A 14,419-nucleotide genomic window follows, 5' to 3' on the forward strand; every position below is an offset into this window, starting at 1 on the left:
GGTCGACATGACCGTCAAGTCTCCTTGCGGAAGGGCGCTCCGCACCGACAAACATGCCCATACATTTGATTGGCTCCTGCCCTGCGGTAGCCCTGCCCCCACCTTCAGGACGCAGATTTCAAAGCGCGCTCAGCAACCTCGGCTGTATTTATTGATACAAGAAAGATCACCCGAGAGTCAGGGACGTGGCCGCGAGGGGCCCTGGAAATCTCCAGATACCAAAGCTGGAAGGGCGTGGAGTCTTCTCCAGTTCTCCTAGTTTACAGATGTTGTGACCTAGGCTTACAACGGGCCTGGGGTCTGAAAGTGGGACGTGAGCCGCGGGGGTCAAAGAGCCGGTTTGGTGGAGGTCAGCTCCACAGCGCGCCGTGCCAGGAAGACTTTATTCTGCGCCTCCTGCGGCAAAGAGAGGTGGAGGTGTGACAGCCCTCTTCCCCAGCCCCTTTCCGTGTTCCCCAGGGGCCCTCTCAGGGACCCGCCTGGCTCACCGTCTCTCTCTGACGTTTGAGCTCAGAGATGAGGCGTCCGTAGGAATTAGCCCGAGCCACAGTGTACGCCATCAGGATGCTGGAGGAGAAAGGAACGGAAGCCACTCCTGACACGCTCTTCGAAGTCAGGGATATGGACCCCCAAGCCCCTCCTCGTCCAGGCCCAAGGAGTTCAGTCTCCCAGCACCTCCGCCTTCAGATCCAGGAGCCCAAGTCCCGCCCACCTCCTCCTTCGGACCCAGCAGTCCAGGAGCCTAGGCCTCCTCCCTCAGACTCAGTACATTGCCTGCTCCCACCCCCAAGCCTTTCCTCTCTTGGACGCAGGTGGTGCCCCCCAGATCACACGCATTCAAACCCAGACCCAGAAGTCTGGCCCACCTCACCTGGAGATCAGCAGAAGGGGCGCAGCAAAAGCCTGGGTCCCCAGGAAGAAGAGGAAGTTCTGGGTGGTCTCAGGGAGGCTGGAAATAGACTCAGGGATCTGGGCCCAGATGGACGACTGCCCCCGGAATGGACCACACGGCTTAGAAGGCGGGATCCTGAAGTCAAGACAGGCTGGGCTCAAGTAGAGCCAGGAGTCTGAACACTGAATGGGGGGAGAGGGAGGGAGAGAGGCAGGAACCTCTCGCACTTACAGGAAGATGCTGTAAAGCAGGGGAACGCTGGAGATGGCCAGACCCAGGAGAAGAACCAAGGGGAAAAAGAAATTCGCCGTGGAGGCCCGGAAGGTGCGGGCAGCCGGAGAGCAGGTGGAGAAGAGGGTAAGCTGGTGGGGGTAAGGCACGGAGAAAGGGGATCTGAAACGCAAGAGTCTGTGCCTTTTTTGTTTGTTTGTTTGAGACAGTCTGGCTCTGTCGCCCAGGCGGGAGTGCAGTGGCGCTCACTGCAGCCTCCCCTCCCGGGTTCAAGCTATTCTTGTGTCTCAGCCTCCCAAGTAGCTGGGATTACAGGTGTGCACCACCACTCCCGGCTAATTTGTTTCGCTGTTGTTGTTTGTTTTCTGTTTTTGAGACGGAGCCTCGCTCTGTCGCCCAGGCCAGAGTGCAGTGGCGCGATCTAGGCTCACTGCGACCTTCACCTCCCTGGTTCAAGCAATTCCCCTGCCTCAGCTTCCCAAGTAGCTGGGATTACAGGCGCTCGCCACCAAGCCCGGCTAAATTTTTTTTGTATTTTTAGTAGAGACGGGGTTTTGCCATGTTAGCCAGGCTGATCTCAAACTCCTGACCTCAGGTGGTCAACCCGCCTCAGTCTCCCAAAGTACTGGGATTACAGGCGTGAGCCACCGCGCCCGGCCTACCCGCCTCTCCTTTTTCCCGAACCAGGAGTCTGAGCCCCTTCCTTATCTAGGACCCCAGAGTCTAAGTCCCCGGATCCTCAGACATAGAAGTCAGAATGCCCTAGACTCCTCCTTCTCTCAGATCCAGGAGTCTGTCCTCCAACCCCCTCCTCTCTTAGGACCTAGCAATCCAGGACCCCGTGATCTTCCTTGCCCAGGACCCAGGAGTGCGGGCCCCAATACCTCCTGCCTCAGACCCAAGAGTCCCCCCCTACCCCTTACCTTCTTCAGGTAGAAAAGCAGCAGGAACTTGACCGTGTTAAGCAGGGGCAGCAAAGGGCAGAAAAAACTCCCCACCCAGACCACCGTCTGCGCGTAGATGAGCCCCAGCACCTCGTCGGGCACCTGGAACTCCTGAGTCCCCACCAGACGACCCAGCGCCCCAGGACAGAGGCCACAGAGGAGCCTGAAGGACGGGGCGGGGGCGGGGCCGGGCCCGAGTCAGGGGCGCGGCTACTTGGTTTCCCCGCCTCCACCGCCCTGCCCGCCAATAGGAAGCAAGCGTATCTGAGGGGGGGCGGGACTTTCAAGACTCCACGTGGAGGGGGTGTGTCCAGAGGACTAGACAGGACCCAGGTGTCGCGGCGGTAGGGGCGGGGCCACAGGGAAGTAACCCACTAAAACAAGGGCGGGGAGTGGGGAAGATCTGCGGACCTAGGGCAAGCAAAGGGAGCCGGCAGAGGCGGGAACAGTAAAAAGGTGCGCGGTGAAAACAACAGCGCGATGGGGCAGGGCCTGGGTCCTAGGGGGGCGGGGCCACAGCGAGGGGCGGGGCTCTCACTTTCTAGGAAACTGGATGAGCAGCGCGACTGCCAAGGCAGTCAGCAGATCAAAGAGCAGAAGTTTGTACATTTCCTGGCCCAGGACAGTCTCCCAGCACTGAAGAAGGAAGAAATAGGTCAGAAAGACCTCAGGACCCGAGCACCTGGAGGCCCACGCGTCCGAGGCTCCACATCGCAAGCCTATGAGACCTTGTCAATACTTTCTCTGGGGGTCCTCGTTTTTCAAACATTCATACCCATGGGAGAGTGTTCCAGCATCCCGAGCTCCCCTCTCCGCCCAAACCGAGTCTGGACCCACCTAGCTCCATCTTTCCTTCAGGGACCCAGGAGTCCCAGGCAGATCCCATGCCGTTCTCACCGGAAGTTCTTTGTAATTGTAGCCACAGGTTTTGCAGTCCTTAGCCTCGGAGTCGCCCCCACAAGTGATCTGTTTCCAGAGAGAGAAGAGCAGGACCACCAGGGAGGCCAGGCGAAGAAACACGGTCCTGGCGGGGGGAAGGCAGAGAATGGGCCCTGATCCGGTACCCACCACGTGGCAGTCCCCTTCTCAGTGGAACGCGCTTGCATTCAACCCATCTCACAGATGAAGAAGCAGAGGCCCAGCGACAGAGTCAGGATTTCTTTCTTTCTCTCTTTTTCTCTCTCTCTTTCTTTTTCTTTCTTTCTTTCTTTTTGAGACAGGGTCTCACTTGTCGTACAGACTGGAGTGCAGTGGTGTGATCTCAGCTCACTGCACCCTCTACCTCCCAGGCTCAAGCGATTCTCCTGCTTCAGCCTCCCGAGTAGCTGGGACTACAGAAGCCACTATCGCCGGGCTAACTTTTGTATTTTTACTAGAGACAGGGTTTCACCGTGTTTGTCAGGCTGGTGTTGAACTCCTGACCTCAGCCTCGGCCTCTCAAAGTGCTGGGATTACAGGTGTGAGCCACCACGCCTGGCCAGCGGAGTCAGGATTTGAATCCCTGCATCCGATATCAGCAGGATTTCCGTGTCTTACCTGTCAGCGCCAACATCCCTCTGACCGCCCCGACCCTCCATCATTCCCAGCCATCCCCATGAGGCTGGAACCTGAGCAGGATAAAAACGATCTGGCGACTTCTAGTGTAGCCTTCCAGTGGAGCAATGAGCTTGAACACGGGCGGCAGCACAAAGTTGACCACAGCGATGAAGATGGACGGAAGGTAATTCACCACAAGCTTCAGCAGTGGCAACTGCTGAACAAGGGGTGTCTCCTGGGAGAGGGAGTGGACCATGAGTAGAGGCTTGGGGTCCTGGAGGAGCTAAGCTTAAGGTCCTCCTCCAGACCTCTTCTTTGTTGTTTTTGTTTTGTTTGTTTCTTTGTTTGTTTTGAGACAGAGTCTGGCTCTGTCACCCAGGCTGGAGTGCAGTGGTGCAATCTTGGCTCACTGCAACCTTCGCCTCCCGGGTTCAAGTGATTCTTCTGCCTCAGCCTCCTGAGTAGCTGGGATTACAGGCGTGCACCACCACGCCCGTCTAATTTTTGTATTTTTAGTGGAGACGGATTTTCGCCATGTTGGTCAGGCTGGTCTCGAACTCCTGACCTTGTGATCACCCCACCTCAGCCTCGCAAAGTCCTGGGATTACAGGCGTGAGCCACCGCGCCCAGTCTCTCTTCTTCCTTTAAAACCCCGAAGTCCAGGGTCCAAACATACCCTCTCCCATACTTCCTCTGTAAGATCTCTGGTATCCCAAACTTCCGTTCCCTCCCTCCATCGTTGGAAATGTAGGTTCCAGGACCCCCCGGCTTCCTCTTCCAAGACCCTCCGCACCTGCAGCTTCACGGTTGTCTCTGTAGCCCAGTAGATGCCATAGAAGGCTCCCCCAAGGAGTGCGATCACCAGCAGGTTGAGCAGCACCCGCACCAACCAAACCCTGGCTTCCTGGCCCAGAGTCCGCACAGCAGCCTGGCGCCGCACCACTGTCTCCTCCAGCTCCACCTGAAGGCACGAGAGATGCCCGCTTGGACTTCATTTCCCAAGGCGCTGGCCTCTGGGTTCCCCAGGCTCTCCAGAGATCCTCCTCAACGTGAACTGATGCAGCCGTCTCCCCACCCGCTAACAACCTCTGCAGTCCCCGTTCCACCCGCTCCGGGGCGCTCTAAGAAACCAGTGGCCCTTTACAGCCCTGCCCTTCCGCGGCCGGATCCAGCAACCCCAGCCCCCATCCCTGCGCGGCCAATCTCAGCACCCCGGGCCCCGCCCCCGAAGCTCCGCCCAACACCCCAAGACCCGCCCATCAGAGGCTCCGCCCCCAAGCGGCCCCGCGCTTTATGCCTGGCCTGAAGTTCCAGTTCATCTATATCAAGACGCCCCGCTGGCCGCTCCCATCACTTAACTTTGAACCAAATTGCCTTAAAGCCCCGCCCGCTTCTTGTGCTTACTTTTTTTGGTAGAGAGGGAGCCTCCCTATGTTGCCCAGGCTGGTGTCGAACTCCTAGACTCAAGCGATCCACCTGCCTCGGTCTCCCAAAGTGCCGGGGTTACAAGCATGAGCCACCGATCCCAGCCTTGGTGCATCTTTTTCCTACACCCTTTGATCTCGGGCAGCCTTATCGCGGCCTCCTCTCAACCCTCTCATTCCCCAGGACCTGCCTTTCTTGGAGAAGGAGCTGCCTAGCGTCTCTCCGGAGGCCCCATCACCGGGTTAGGCCCTGTGCGTTATCTCAGCCCAGTCCTGTCTGGTCCCTACCCCGTTGCATAACCCGCCCCCAATCGCACCTGTAATTCGTACAAGATGATGCGCTGGCGCAGCCGCATGTGGACGTCCCCGCAGAGGCCGAAGTTCCAGGCTGAGAACACCCGGTGGCTGTAGCTGGTCAGATCCCCGGACTCCGCCAGCAGTGTCTGCTTCAGCCCGGACACCGAGCTGAGAGGGGAGACAGGATGTGAAAGGACAGCCAGGAACGGGGGTTATGGGGGCATCCTTCATATTGGGACCAACGGGGAAGACGAACCCTAAGGCCTTGGGTACTAGGGGAGCTGCCACCAGATGGGGAAAGAGTCAAAGAGGCGGAGACACCTACAATCATTGAAGGCAAAGTCCAAGGGAGATTCAGAGACAGACCTGGGGCACAGGCACCCCACAGAGAGAGGCAGAAACCTAGGAGACAGGGACAGAGCCCCGGAGCGAAGGGCGCAGAAACCCAGAGTGAAAGGGACAGAGGCCCTGAGGAAGACAGAGATGTGGAGGAGGGACAGAGGCCCCAGAGGGAGATTCGAAGAAAGGGAGACAAAGACAGTGAGAAAGGAGAAACTAAATCTACAAAAGATGGGGGTCAAAGACCCATAAGAAGTACAGGCACCCAGAGAAGGGGGCTGGGCAGGAAGACCCGAGAAGAAGACAGAGACCCAGAGAAGATGGCAGGTAAAGACCCAAGAAACGGGGGCACGCCAGGCGCCATGGCTCACGCCTGTAATCCCAGCACTTTGGGAGGCCGAGACGGGCGGATCACGAGGTCAGGAGTCGAGACCATCCTGGCTAACACGGTGAAACCCCCTCTCTACTAAAAATACAAAAAACTAGCCGGGCGTGGTGGCGGGCGCCTGTAGTCCCAGCTACTCGGGAAGCTGAGGCAGGAGAATGGCGTGAACCCGGGAGGCGGAGCTTGCAGTGAGCTGAGATCTGGCCACTGCACTCCAGCCTGGGCGACAGAGCGAGGCTCCGTCTCAAAAAAAGAAACAAAACAAAACTGAGACTTCTTCCTAGCACAACCTGCCAGGGCCTACCTGATCTGACCCTTCCGTACTTCTCAGAGCTTAAATCTTGTCTTTTTTTTTTTTTGACAGGGTCTTGCTCTGTTGCCCAGGCTGGAGTGCAGTGGTGTGATCTTGTCTCACTGCAACTTCTGTCTCCCAGGTTCAACTGATTCTCCTGCCTCAGCTTCCCAAGTAGCTGGGACCACAGGCATATGCCACCATGCTCAGCTACTTTTCATATTTTTAATAGAGATGGGGTTTCACCATGTTGGCCAGGCTGGTCTCAAACTCCTGACCTCAAGTGATCCACCCGCCTCAGCCTTTCAAAAAGCTGAAATTACAGGCATGAGCCACCGCAACTGGCCCTGCTGCTGCTTCTCATACAGGCCTTTTATTTCTCAGAACACCTCAAACCTCTTTCCTACCACATGGCCTTCACACTTGCAGCTCCCTCTGCCTGGAATGCTGGTGGCTTGGCTGTTCACCTGCCTGGCTCCTTCTTTCTCTCATCTGCAGGTCCCTTACTCCAGATAGAAAGGCTTTTACCACTCCATCTAATGAGGGTCCCTACCTATTATTCTGTATCACAGGGGTTGGCAAACAAGACACCATGGGCCAAATCTGGGCCAACCACTGTTTTGTAAATAAAGTTTCATTGGAACACAGCCACACCCACTCATTTATGTATTGTGTGTGGCTGCTTTTGCACTACAGTGGCAGAGTTTGGTTGAGTCCCAGACTGCAAGGCCTTCAAAGACAAAAATATTTACTTCCTGGCCCTTCACAGAAAAAGTTTGCTGATTCTTGCTCTCTATCCTCACATCCCATTCGTTTTCTGTATAGTATTGCTCCCAAACTCAAATAATTGATTTGCTTGTTTATTTTATTACTATTATTATTTTTGAGACGGAGTTTGCTCTTGTTGCCCAGGCTGGAGTGCAATGGCCCGATCTCAGCTCACTGCAACCTCCACCTCCTGAGTTCAAGCAATTTTTCTGCCTCAGTCTCCTGAGTAGCTGGGATTACAGGCATGCACCACCACGCCTGGCTAATTTTGTATTTTTAGTAGAGATGGGGTTTCTCCGTATTTGTCAGGCGGTCTCAAACTCTCAACCTCAGGTGATCCACATGCCTCGTCCTCCCAAAGTGCTGACATTACAGGTGTGAGTCACCGGGCCCAGCCTGCTTATTTAACAGTCTGTCCCACAGTGTATCTCCCCTACTAAACGGTAAGCTGTACACATGTTTGGGGACTCCCAAATGGTTCTCCATGTCCTAGTACAGTGCCTGAGCTAAGGAGACACTACACTGCAATATATATATATTTTAAAGAGTAAAATTGAGCCAGGCGCGGTGGCTCACGCCTGTAATCCCAGCACTTTTGGAGGCCGAGGCGGGCGGATCACCTGAGGTTGGGAGTTCGAGACCACCCTGACCAACATGGAGAAACCCCCGTCTCTACTAAAAATACAAAATTAGCCGGGTGTGGTGGCACAGGCCTGTAATCCCGGCTGCTTGGGAGGCTGAGGCAGGAGAATTGCTTGAACCCAGGAGGCAGAGGTTGTGGTGAGCTGGAGGTCGCACCATTGCACTCCAACCTGGGCAACAAGAGCGAAACTCCTTCTCAAAAAAAAAAGAGTAAAATTGACTGGGCGCGGTGGTTCACGCCTCTAATCCCAGCACTTTGGGAGGCCGAGGTGGGTGGATCACTTGAAGTCAGGAGTTCGAGACCAGCCTGACCAACATGGTGAAACCCCATCTTTACTAAAAATACAAAATTAGCCAGGTATGGTGTCGCATGCCTGCAATCTCAGCTACTTAGGGGGTTGAGCCAGGAAAATGGCTTAACCCGGGAGGCAGAGGTTGCAGTGAGCTGAGATCACACCACTGCACTCCAGCCTGGATAACGGAGTGAGACTCCGTCTCAAAAAAAAAAAAAAAAAAAAAAAANGGCTTAACCCAGGAGGCAGAGGTTGCAGTGAGCTGAGATCGCACCACTGCACTCCAGCCTGGATAACAGAGTGAGACTCCATCTCAAAAAAAAAAAAGCTGACTTTTGGCCAGGCACATTGGCTCATGCCTGTAATTCCAGCACCTTGGGAGGCTGAGATGAGCAGATCTCTTGAGCCCAGGAGTTTGAGCACAGCCTGGGCAACATTAGCAAGACCCTGCTTCTATAACATTAAAAAAAAAAAAAATTTAGCAGGGCATGATGGTGCGTCCCTGTGGTCCTAGCTGCTCCAGAGGCTGAGGTGGGAGGATCAGTTGAGTTCCGGAGGCCCAGACTTCAGGTGAGCTATGATTGCACCACTGCACTCTACCCAGGTGACAGAGTGAGACCCTGTCTCAAAAAATAAAACAAAGTGGGCACGGTGGCTCACACCTGTAATCCCAGCACTTTGGGAGGCCGAGGCAGGTGTATCACCTGAAGTCAGGAGTTTGAGACCAGCCTGACCAACATGGCAAAACCCTGTCTCTACTAAAAATACAAAAAATTAGCTGGGCGTGGTGGCAGGAGCCTGTAAACCCAGCTACTTGGGAGGCCGAGGCAGTAGAATCGCTTGAACCCGGGAGGTGTAGGTTGCAGTGAGCCAAGACTGTGCACTCCAGCCTGGGCGACAGAGTAAGACTCTGTCTCAAAAACAAACAAAAACAAATGGAAAAAAAAAAATCCCAAGACCTTTATTTATTTTATTTTATTTTATTTTCGAGACAGAGTTTTGCTCTGTCGCCCAGGCTGGAGTGCAGTGGCCTGATCTCAGCTCACTGCAAGCTCTGCCTCCTGGGTTCAAACCATTCTCCTGGCTCAGCCTCCGGAGTAGCGGGGACTACAGGCGCCCGCCACCACAGCCAGCTAATTTTTTGTATTTTTATTAGAGACAGGGTTTCACCATGTTAGCCAGGATGGTCTCGATCTCCTGACCTCGTGATCCGCCGGTCTCCCAAAGTGCTGGGATTACAGGCGTGACACACCGCGCCCAGCACAAAACCTTGATTTGAACTCACACAGAAGAAAGGGTTACACCGCAAGACTGAGGATTCTTGGGGAGGGAGTTTCTGCCACCACCACTTGCTTCCCTACCCCAACCCGTCCCGTCACGGAGTCAGGGGTGCAGGTGCCACTGACCGATGAAGGATGAGCAAGAGGCAGATGAGGCCAACGGCAAAGGCCCAGCACAGGTAGGTGACCGCCAGGCGTGGGCGGGGCGGGTAGAAGCCATAGAAGAGAGGGGACCATTCCAGGTAACCCTGTGGGGGGAAGGCGGCGCGGGGGCCACTGTGGGAGGAGGCGGGGCTCCTGGAGCTGCACAGTCAGGGTCTGGGGTCAGGGTTTGAGGTTCGTGTCATTGAAAGCACTGGGCTCACAGGTGGGCGGGGGAAACTCCCAGGGCCCCAGGCACCTACTTCTCCTGAGAGCAAGTTGAAGAGCTGGGTGGCAAAGGTGACCAGGCCCTGGGGGTGGGGGTTATAGGAGCCGCAGGGCGAGGAGGTGTTGGAGCCGGGAGGGCCTGGGGGAGCGCCTCCCAGCCAGGTGGGCAGCAGCGTCATGCAGGCCATAAGCACAGAGGCCAGCACGTTGAGGAGGAGCAGGAAGCGCAGCAGGGAGAAGTAGGACTCGGTGCCGGCGCCAAACTGGCCTGCAGAGGGCAGCAGAGAGAGGCTCAGGTTCCTTCCCGGGAGCAGGACCAGCTCCTCCCATCCCGGCACTGGGGGCCCAACCGTGCCTTGCTTTCTTTCTATTTTTATTATTATTATTGTTATTGTTATTGTTATTTTTGAGACGGAGTCTCTCTCTGCCGCCCAGGCCGGAGTGCAGTGGCGTGATCTCGGCTCACTGCAACCTTCGCCTCCTGGGTTCAAGCAATTCTCCTATCTCAGCCTCCCGAGTAGCTGGGATTACAGGCACGCGCCACCATGCTCAGTTTTTGTATTTTTAGTAGAGATGGGGTTTCACCATATTGGTCAGGCTGGCTTCGAACTCCTGATCTCCGGTGATCCACCCACCTAGGCCTCCCAAACTGTTGGGATTACAGGCGTGAGCCGCCGCGCCCGGCCCAGCCGTGCCTTTCTCAGACCCAAGAGTCCAGGCCCCGAGCCCCTCCTCCCTCAGACCCAGATCCCAGCCCCTCCTCCCTCAGATCCAGGAGTCCAGAGCCCAGCCCCTCCTCCCTCAGACCCCAAAATCCAGGCCCAAGCCCCTCCTCCCTCAGACCCAGAAGTCTGTCCCCAGCCCCTCCTCCCTCAGACCCAGGAGTCCAGGCCCTGCCCCCAGGACATCACCCGAACCCCACCGCACCCCCGATCCTCTTCAGTGTCCATGACCAGGGCTGCAGGCTTTGCAAGCCTTCCTTTGTTTTCTCCTTGGACCTCCGAAGTAGCCGCGCCCATTGGTCCGTCCTAGTTCCAGAGCCATAGATCACCTGGTCCCTGGCATTTCTTTGCCTGGGAGGGAAAGAGGCAGAAAATGAGGGGTTTTGCAGCCCCAGACTGGGAACCATCCGAATGTAGAAACAACCCAAAAGTAGAACGGAGAAGTAAATTGTGGCCTATACATAAGATGGAATACTCTGTGGCAATAAAAAAGAAACCAGTTGAGTGCGGTGGCTCACGCCTGTAATCCCAGCACTTTGGGAGGCCAAGGTGGGTGGATCATCTGAGGTCAGGGGTTCGAGACCAGCCTGACCAACATGGTGAAATCCTGCCTCTACTAAAAATACAAAAAAAAAAAAAAATTTAGCTGGGCCTGGTGGTGGGCGCCTGTAATCCCAGCTACTGGGGAGGCTGAGGCAGGAGAATCGCTTGAACCTGGGAGACAGAGGTTGCAGTGAGCTGAGATTGCACCACTGCCCTCCAGCCTGGGTGACAGAATGAGATTCCTTCTCAGAAAAAGAAAGAAAGAAGGAAACCTAATGCTAGGCAGAAGAAACAGCACAGAGACTGAAGCCTGCATGATTCTATTTGTACAAAGTTGCAGAACACAGAGCTGGCAAAGCGGGAGGCTGGAGTGGGAGAATCGCTTGAGCCCAGGTGTCGGAGGCTGCAGTGAGCTGAGATCACACCACTGCACTCCAGCCTGGGCATCACAGCGAGACTCTGTCTCAAAAAAAAAAAAAAAAAAGGTTGGGGGAGAAGGTTACCATCTCCTCATGAGGAGAAAGGGGGTGTCAGGGGAGGGACGCACAGGGTGCTATCATGCAGTGTCGCTTGCCCTGGCTGGAGTTTATCTGGGCTCTCACTTTATAAATACAGTCGTCCCTCAGTATCCATGGGGGTTGGTTCAAGGACTCCCCAAGGATACCGAAATCTGTAATGCCCAAATTCTGTATATAAAATGGCATAGTATTTGCATACAAGCTACACATATCCTTCTGTGGTGTTTTAAATTTTATTTTATTTTTTATCTGATTTTTCAGAGACAGCGTCTTGTTTTGTTGTCCAGGCTGGAGTGCAGTGGTGCAGTCATAGCTCAATGCAGCCTCAAATTTCCAGGCTCCAGCAATTCTCCCGCCTCAGTCTCCCAAAGTGCTGGGGCTACAGGTGTGGGCCAGTACACCTAGCCCTCCAATGCACTTTCAATCACCTCTAGATTACTTACAATACCTCATACAAGATAAATGTTAGATAGATAGCTGTTCTTTTAATTTGTATTTTTTTGTCATATTGTTACTTTATTACTTTTTTTCCTTTTCTTTTCTTTTTTTTTTTTTTTTTTTGAGATGGAGTCTCGCTCTGTCACCCAAGCTGGAGTGCAGTGGCGCGATCTCGGCTCACTGCAAGCTCCGCCTCCCAGGTTCACACCATTCTCCTGCCTCAGCCTCCCGAGTAGCTGGGACTACAGGCGCCTGCCACCACACCCGGCTAACTTTTTTTTATTTTTTAGTAGAGACGGGGTTTCACCGTGTTAGCCAGGATAGTCTCGACTCCTGACCTTGTGATCCGCCCATCTCGGCCTCCCAAAGTGCTGGGATTACAGGCATGAGCCACTGCACCTGGCCTGATTATTACTTTTAAAAGATACAGATGGGGTCTCGATATGTTGCTCAGGCTGGAGTATAGTGGCTATATTCACAGGCACGATCCCGCCACTGATCAGCAGGGGAGTGGTGATATATTGTTTTTTATTGTTTTTTCCATATATATATACTATATATATATTTATATTTGAGATGGAGTCCCGCTCTATCACCCAGGCTGGAGTGCAATGGCACGATCTCGGCTCGCTGCAACCTGTATCTCCGTGGTTCAAGCAATTCTCCTGCCTTAGCCTCCCGAGTAGCTGGGATTACAGGCACATGCCACCACACCCAGCTAATTTTTGTATTTTTAGTAGAGTTGGGGTTTCGCCATGTTGGCCAGGCTGGTCTCGAACTCCTGACCTCAGGTGATCCACTCGCCTCGGCCTCCTAAAGTGCTGGGATTACCGGGCCCACAATCATTTTTGAAGGAGGGCACCTGCATTTTCATTGTTCACCAGGCCCTGCGAATTATACCGTGAGAATGGGAAAAGAAAGAAGTTAAAGAGAGGGAGGCTTTGAAGGGAGGCAAAGATGAAGGAAGACGTAAAGCAGAGAGAAATAAATATTAACAGATTTTGGACACACACAGAGAAAAACTGAGAGGCAGAGACAGGATTGGAGGAGACCAGGGAGACGGCGAATCCCAGAGACAGAGAAGAGATCCCGGAGCCACGGAAAGGCAGCACTCACCTGGTGTCCGAAGGAGAGACAAAGACGAGGGGAAAAAAGAAACCAAGAGAGGCAGCTCTGAGCGAGGCAGAGAGAGGCCCCAGCAGCCAGGAGCGGCAGAGGACAGACGGAGGAGACCGCGTCCAAGGTATGGGAGAAGGGCCCGGTCCAGGCTGTGCGGGTCCCAGCCATAGGTGGGGCCTCACCTGTGTGCCCGTCTGGCCTGCATGGGCCAGGGCAGTTCCCGGGAAGGGTGAGGGTCCTGCAGCTCCGTCTGGGTGACTTCTGTGAAGGCCTTTCTGCTCCTTCCTCCAGCCTCCTCCTCCTCCTCCGGCACCCCCCAAGGCAGCACCCCAGGGCCTCGGTACCGAAGGGTGGCAGCACTGGGCAGCTCGTTCAGCACAGAGGACAGCGATGGGCCTGGGGAGGGGCAGGGGGCTGGGAAGACCCGGGAGTCTGGGCCCAAATTCCTCCTCCCTCAGACTAGGAAACCAGGCCTCAGTCCCCTCCTCCCTCAGACCCAGGAGTCCAGGCCCCAGCCCTTCCCTCTTCCCTCAGACCCAGGAGTCCAGACCCCAGCCCCTCCTCCCTCAGACCCAGGAGTCCAGGCCCTCAGCCNCAGGAGTCCAGACCCCAGCCCCTCCTCCCTCAGACCCAGGAGTCCAGGCCCTCAGCCCCTCCTCCCTCAGATCAGGAAACCAGGTCCCCAGCCCCTCCTCCCTTAGGCCCAGGAGTCCGAGTGCCAGTCTCTACTTTCCCTGAACCCAGGGGCCCACAGTCCTCAACTCCATCCCCAGGCGCGGACCCCTCATACTCCAGGACAGAGTCCAGTCCTCAACTTCCTTTTCCTTCTAGCTCAGAAGTGTGGGAATCCAGCCTCTCCTAGTCCCAAGACACCCAAACTCCCAGCCCTTAGCCCTCCCCTCCTTCCAGACTAGCCTGGTTCTCTAGGCTTCTCCTCCTCAGACCCCAGAGTTTCAGCCTTCAGTTCCTTTCTCCCCCATAATATCAGGAAGTGGAACCTTCTCTTTAGCCCTTAGACTCAGGAGGCCTTTCCTCCCGCAGGACTCCCACCTAGCCTGAAGGTCGGATGGATCTGAGCTTCTCCTGGCATCCCTACCTCCTCTGGCCTCCCGGGGGGCCAGCCACCCCCTGGAGGAGCCCCAGGCTTCTGATTCCAAGGTTGGGTTTTCTTCCATGGCCCCAGGCTGGGCTGTTTCTAGTGGCCACCAGGCAAACACTGCCCCAGGTAAGGGAGGGGCCCGGGGCAGGTGTGTACCTGGCCAGTAGGTGGCCCGGAGGGAGTAAGGTACACTTCCTGTAGTTTCTCAGGGCCGCTGATGCGAAAGGTGTCCTGGGAACTGAAGTCCCTCTGGTGCCCCAGGCCTGACGGTTTGGTTCCTGGGCTGGG

General features: G+C 55.4%; 2 protein-coding genes across 4 annotated transcripts in view; both read right to left on the reverse strand.

Annotated features, from left to right (window-relative positions):
• The window catches only part of LOC112613072 (leukocyte immunoglobulin-like receptor subfamily B member 3), a 130,377-nt gene that overhangs the window by 68,816 nt on the left and 47,142 nt on the right, over positions 1-14,419 (reverse strand). The window lies entirely within an intron of this gene.
• Positions 117-14,334, reverse strand: TMC4 (transmembrane channel like 4). Of its 2 annotated transcripts, none has more exons than XM_025368240.1 (15): positions 14,129-14,334; positions 13,215-13,446; positions 10,620-10,765; positions 9,728-9,960; positions 9,450-9,571; positions 5,345-5,492; positions 4,397-4,564; positions 3,675-3,838; positions 2,965-3,091; positions 2,606-2,703; positions 2,047-2,230; positions 1,124-1,254; positions 872-1,027; positions 489-567; positions 117-396 (listed from the first exon to the last, which is right to left on the reverse strand). In XM_025368240.1, the coding sequence occupies exons 1-15, from the start codon at positions 14,205-14,207 to the stop codon at positions 328-330; spliced, it is 2,136 nt and encodes a 711-aa protein (XP_025224025.1). In that variant the 5' UTR covers positions 14,208-14,334; the 3' UTR covers positions 117-327. The 2 variants fall into 2 exon arrangements, with proteins under 2 accessions (XP_025224025.1, XP_025224026.1); XM_025368241.1 differs by having other exon boundaries at positions 13,215-13,428; positions 14,129-14,256.

This window comes from Theropithecus gelada, chromosome 19, assembly GCF_003255815.1.
Source record: "Theropithecus gelada isolate Dixy chromosome 19, Tgel_1.0, whole genome shotgun sequence".
Taxonomy (NCBI): Eukaryota; Metazoa; Chordata; class Mammalia; order Primates; family Cercopithecidae; genus Theropithecus; species Theropithecus gelada.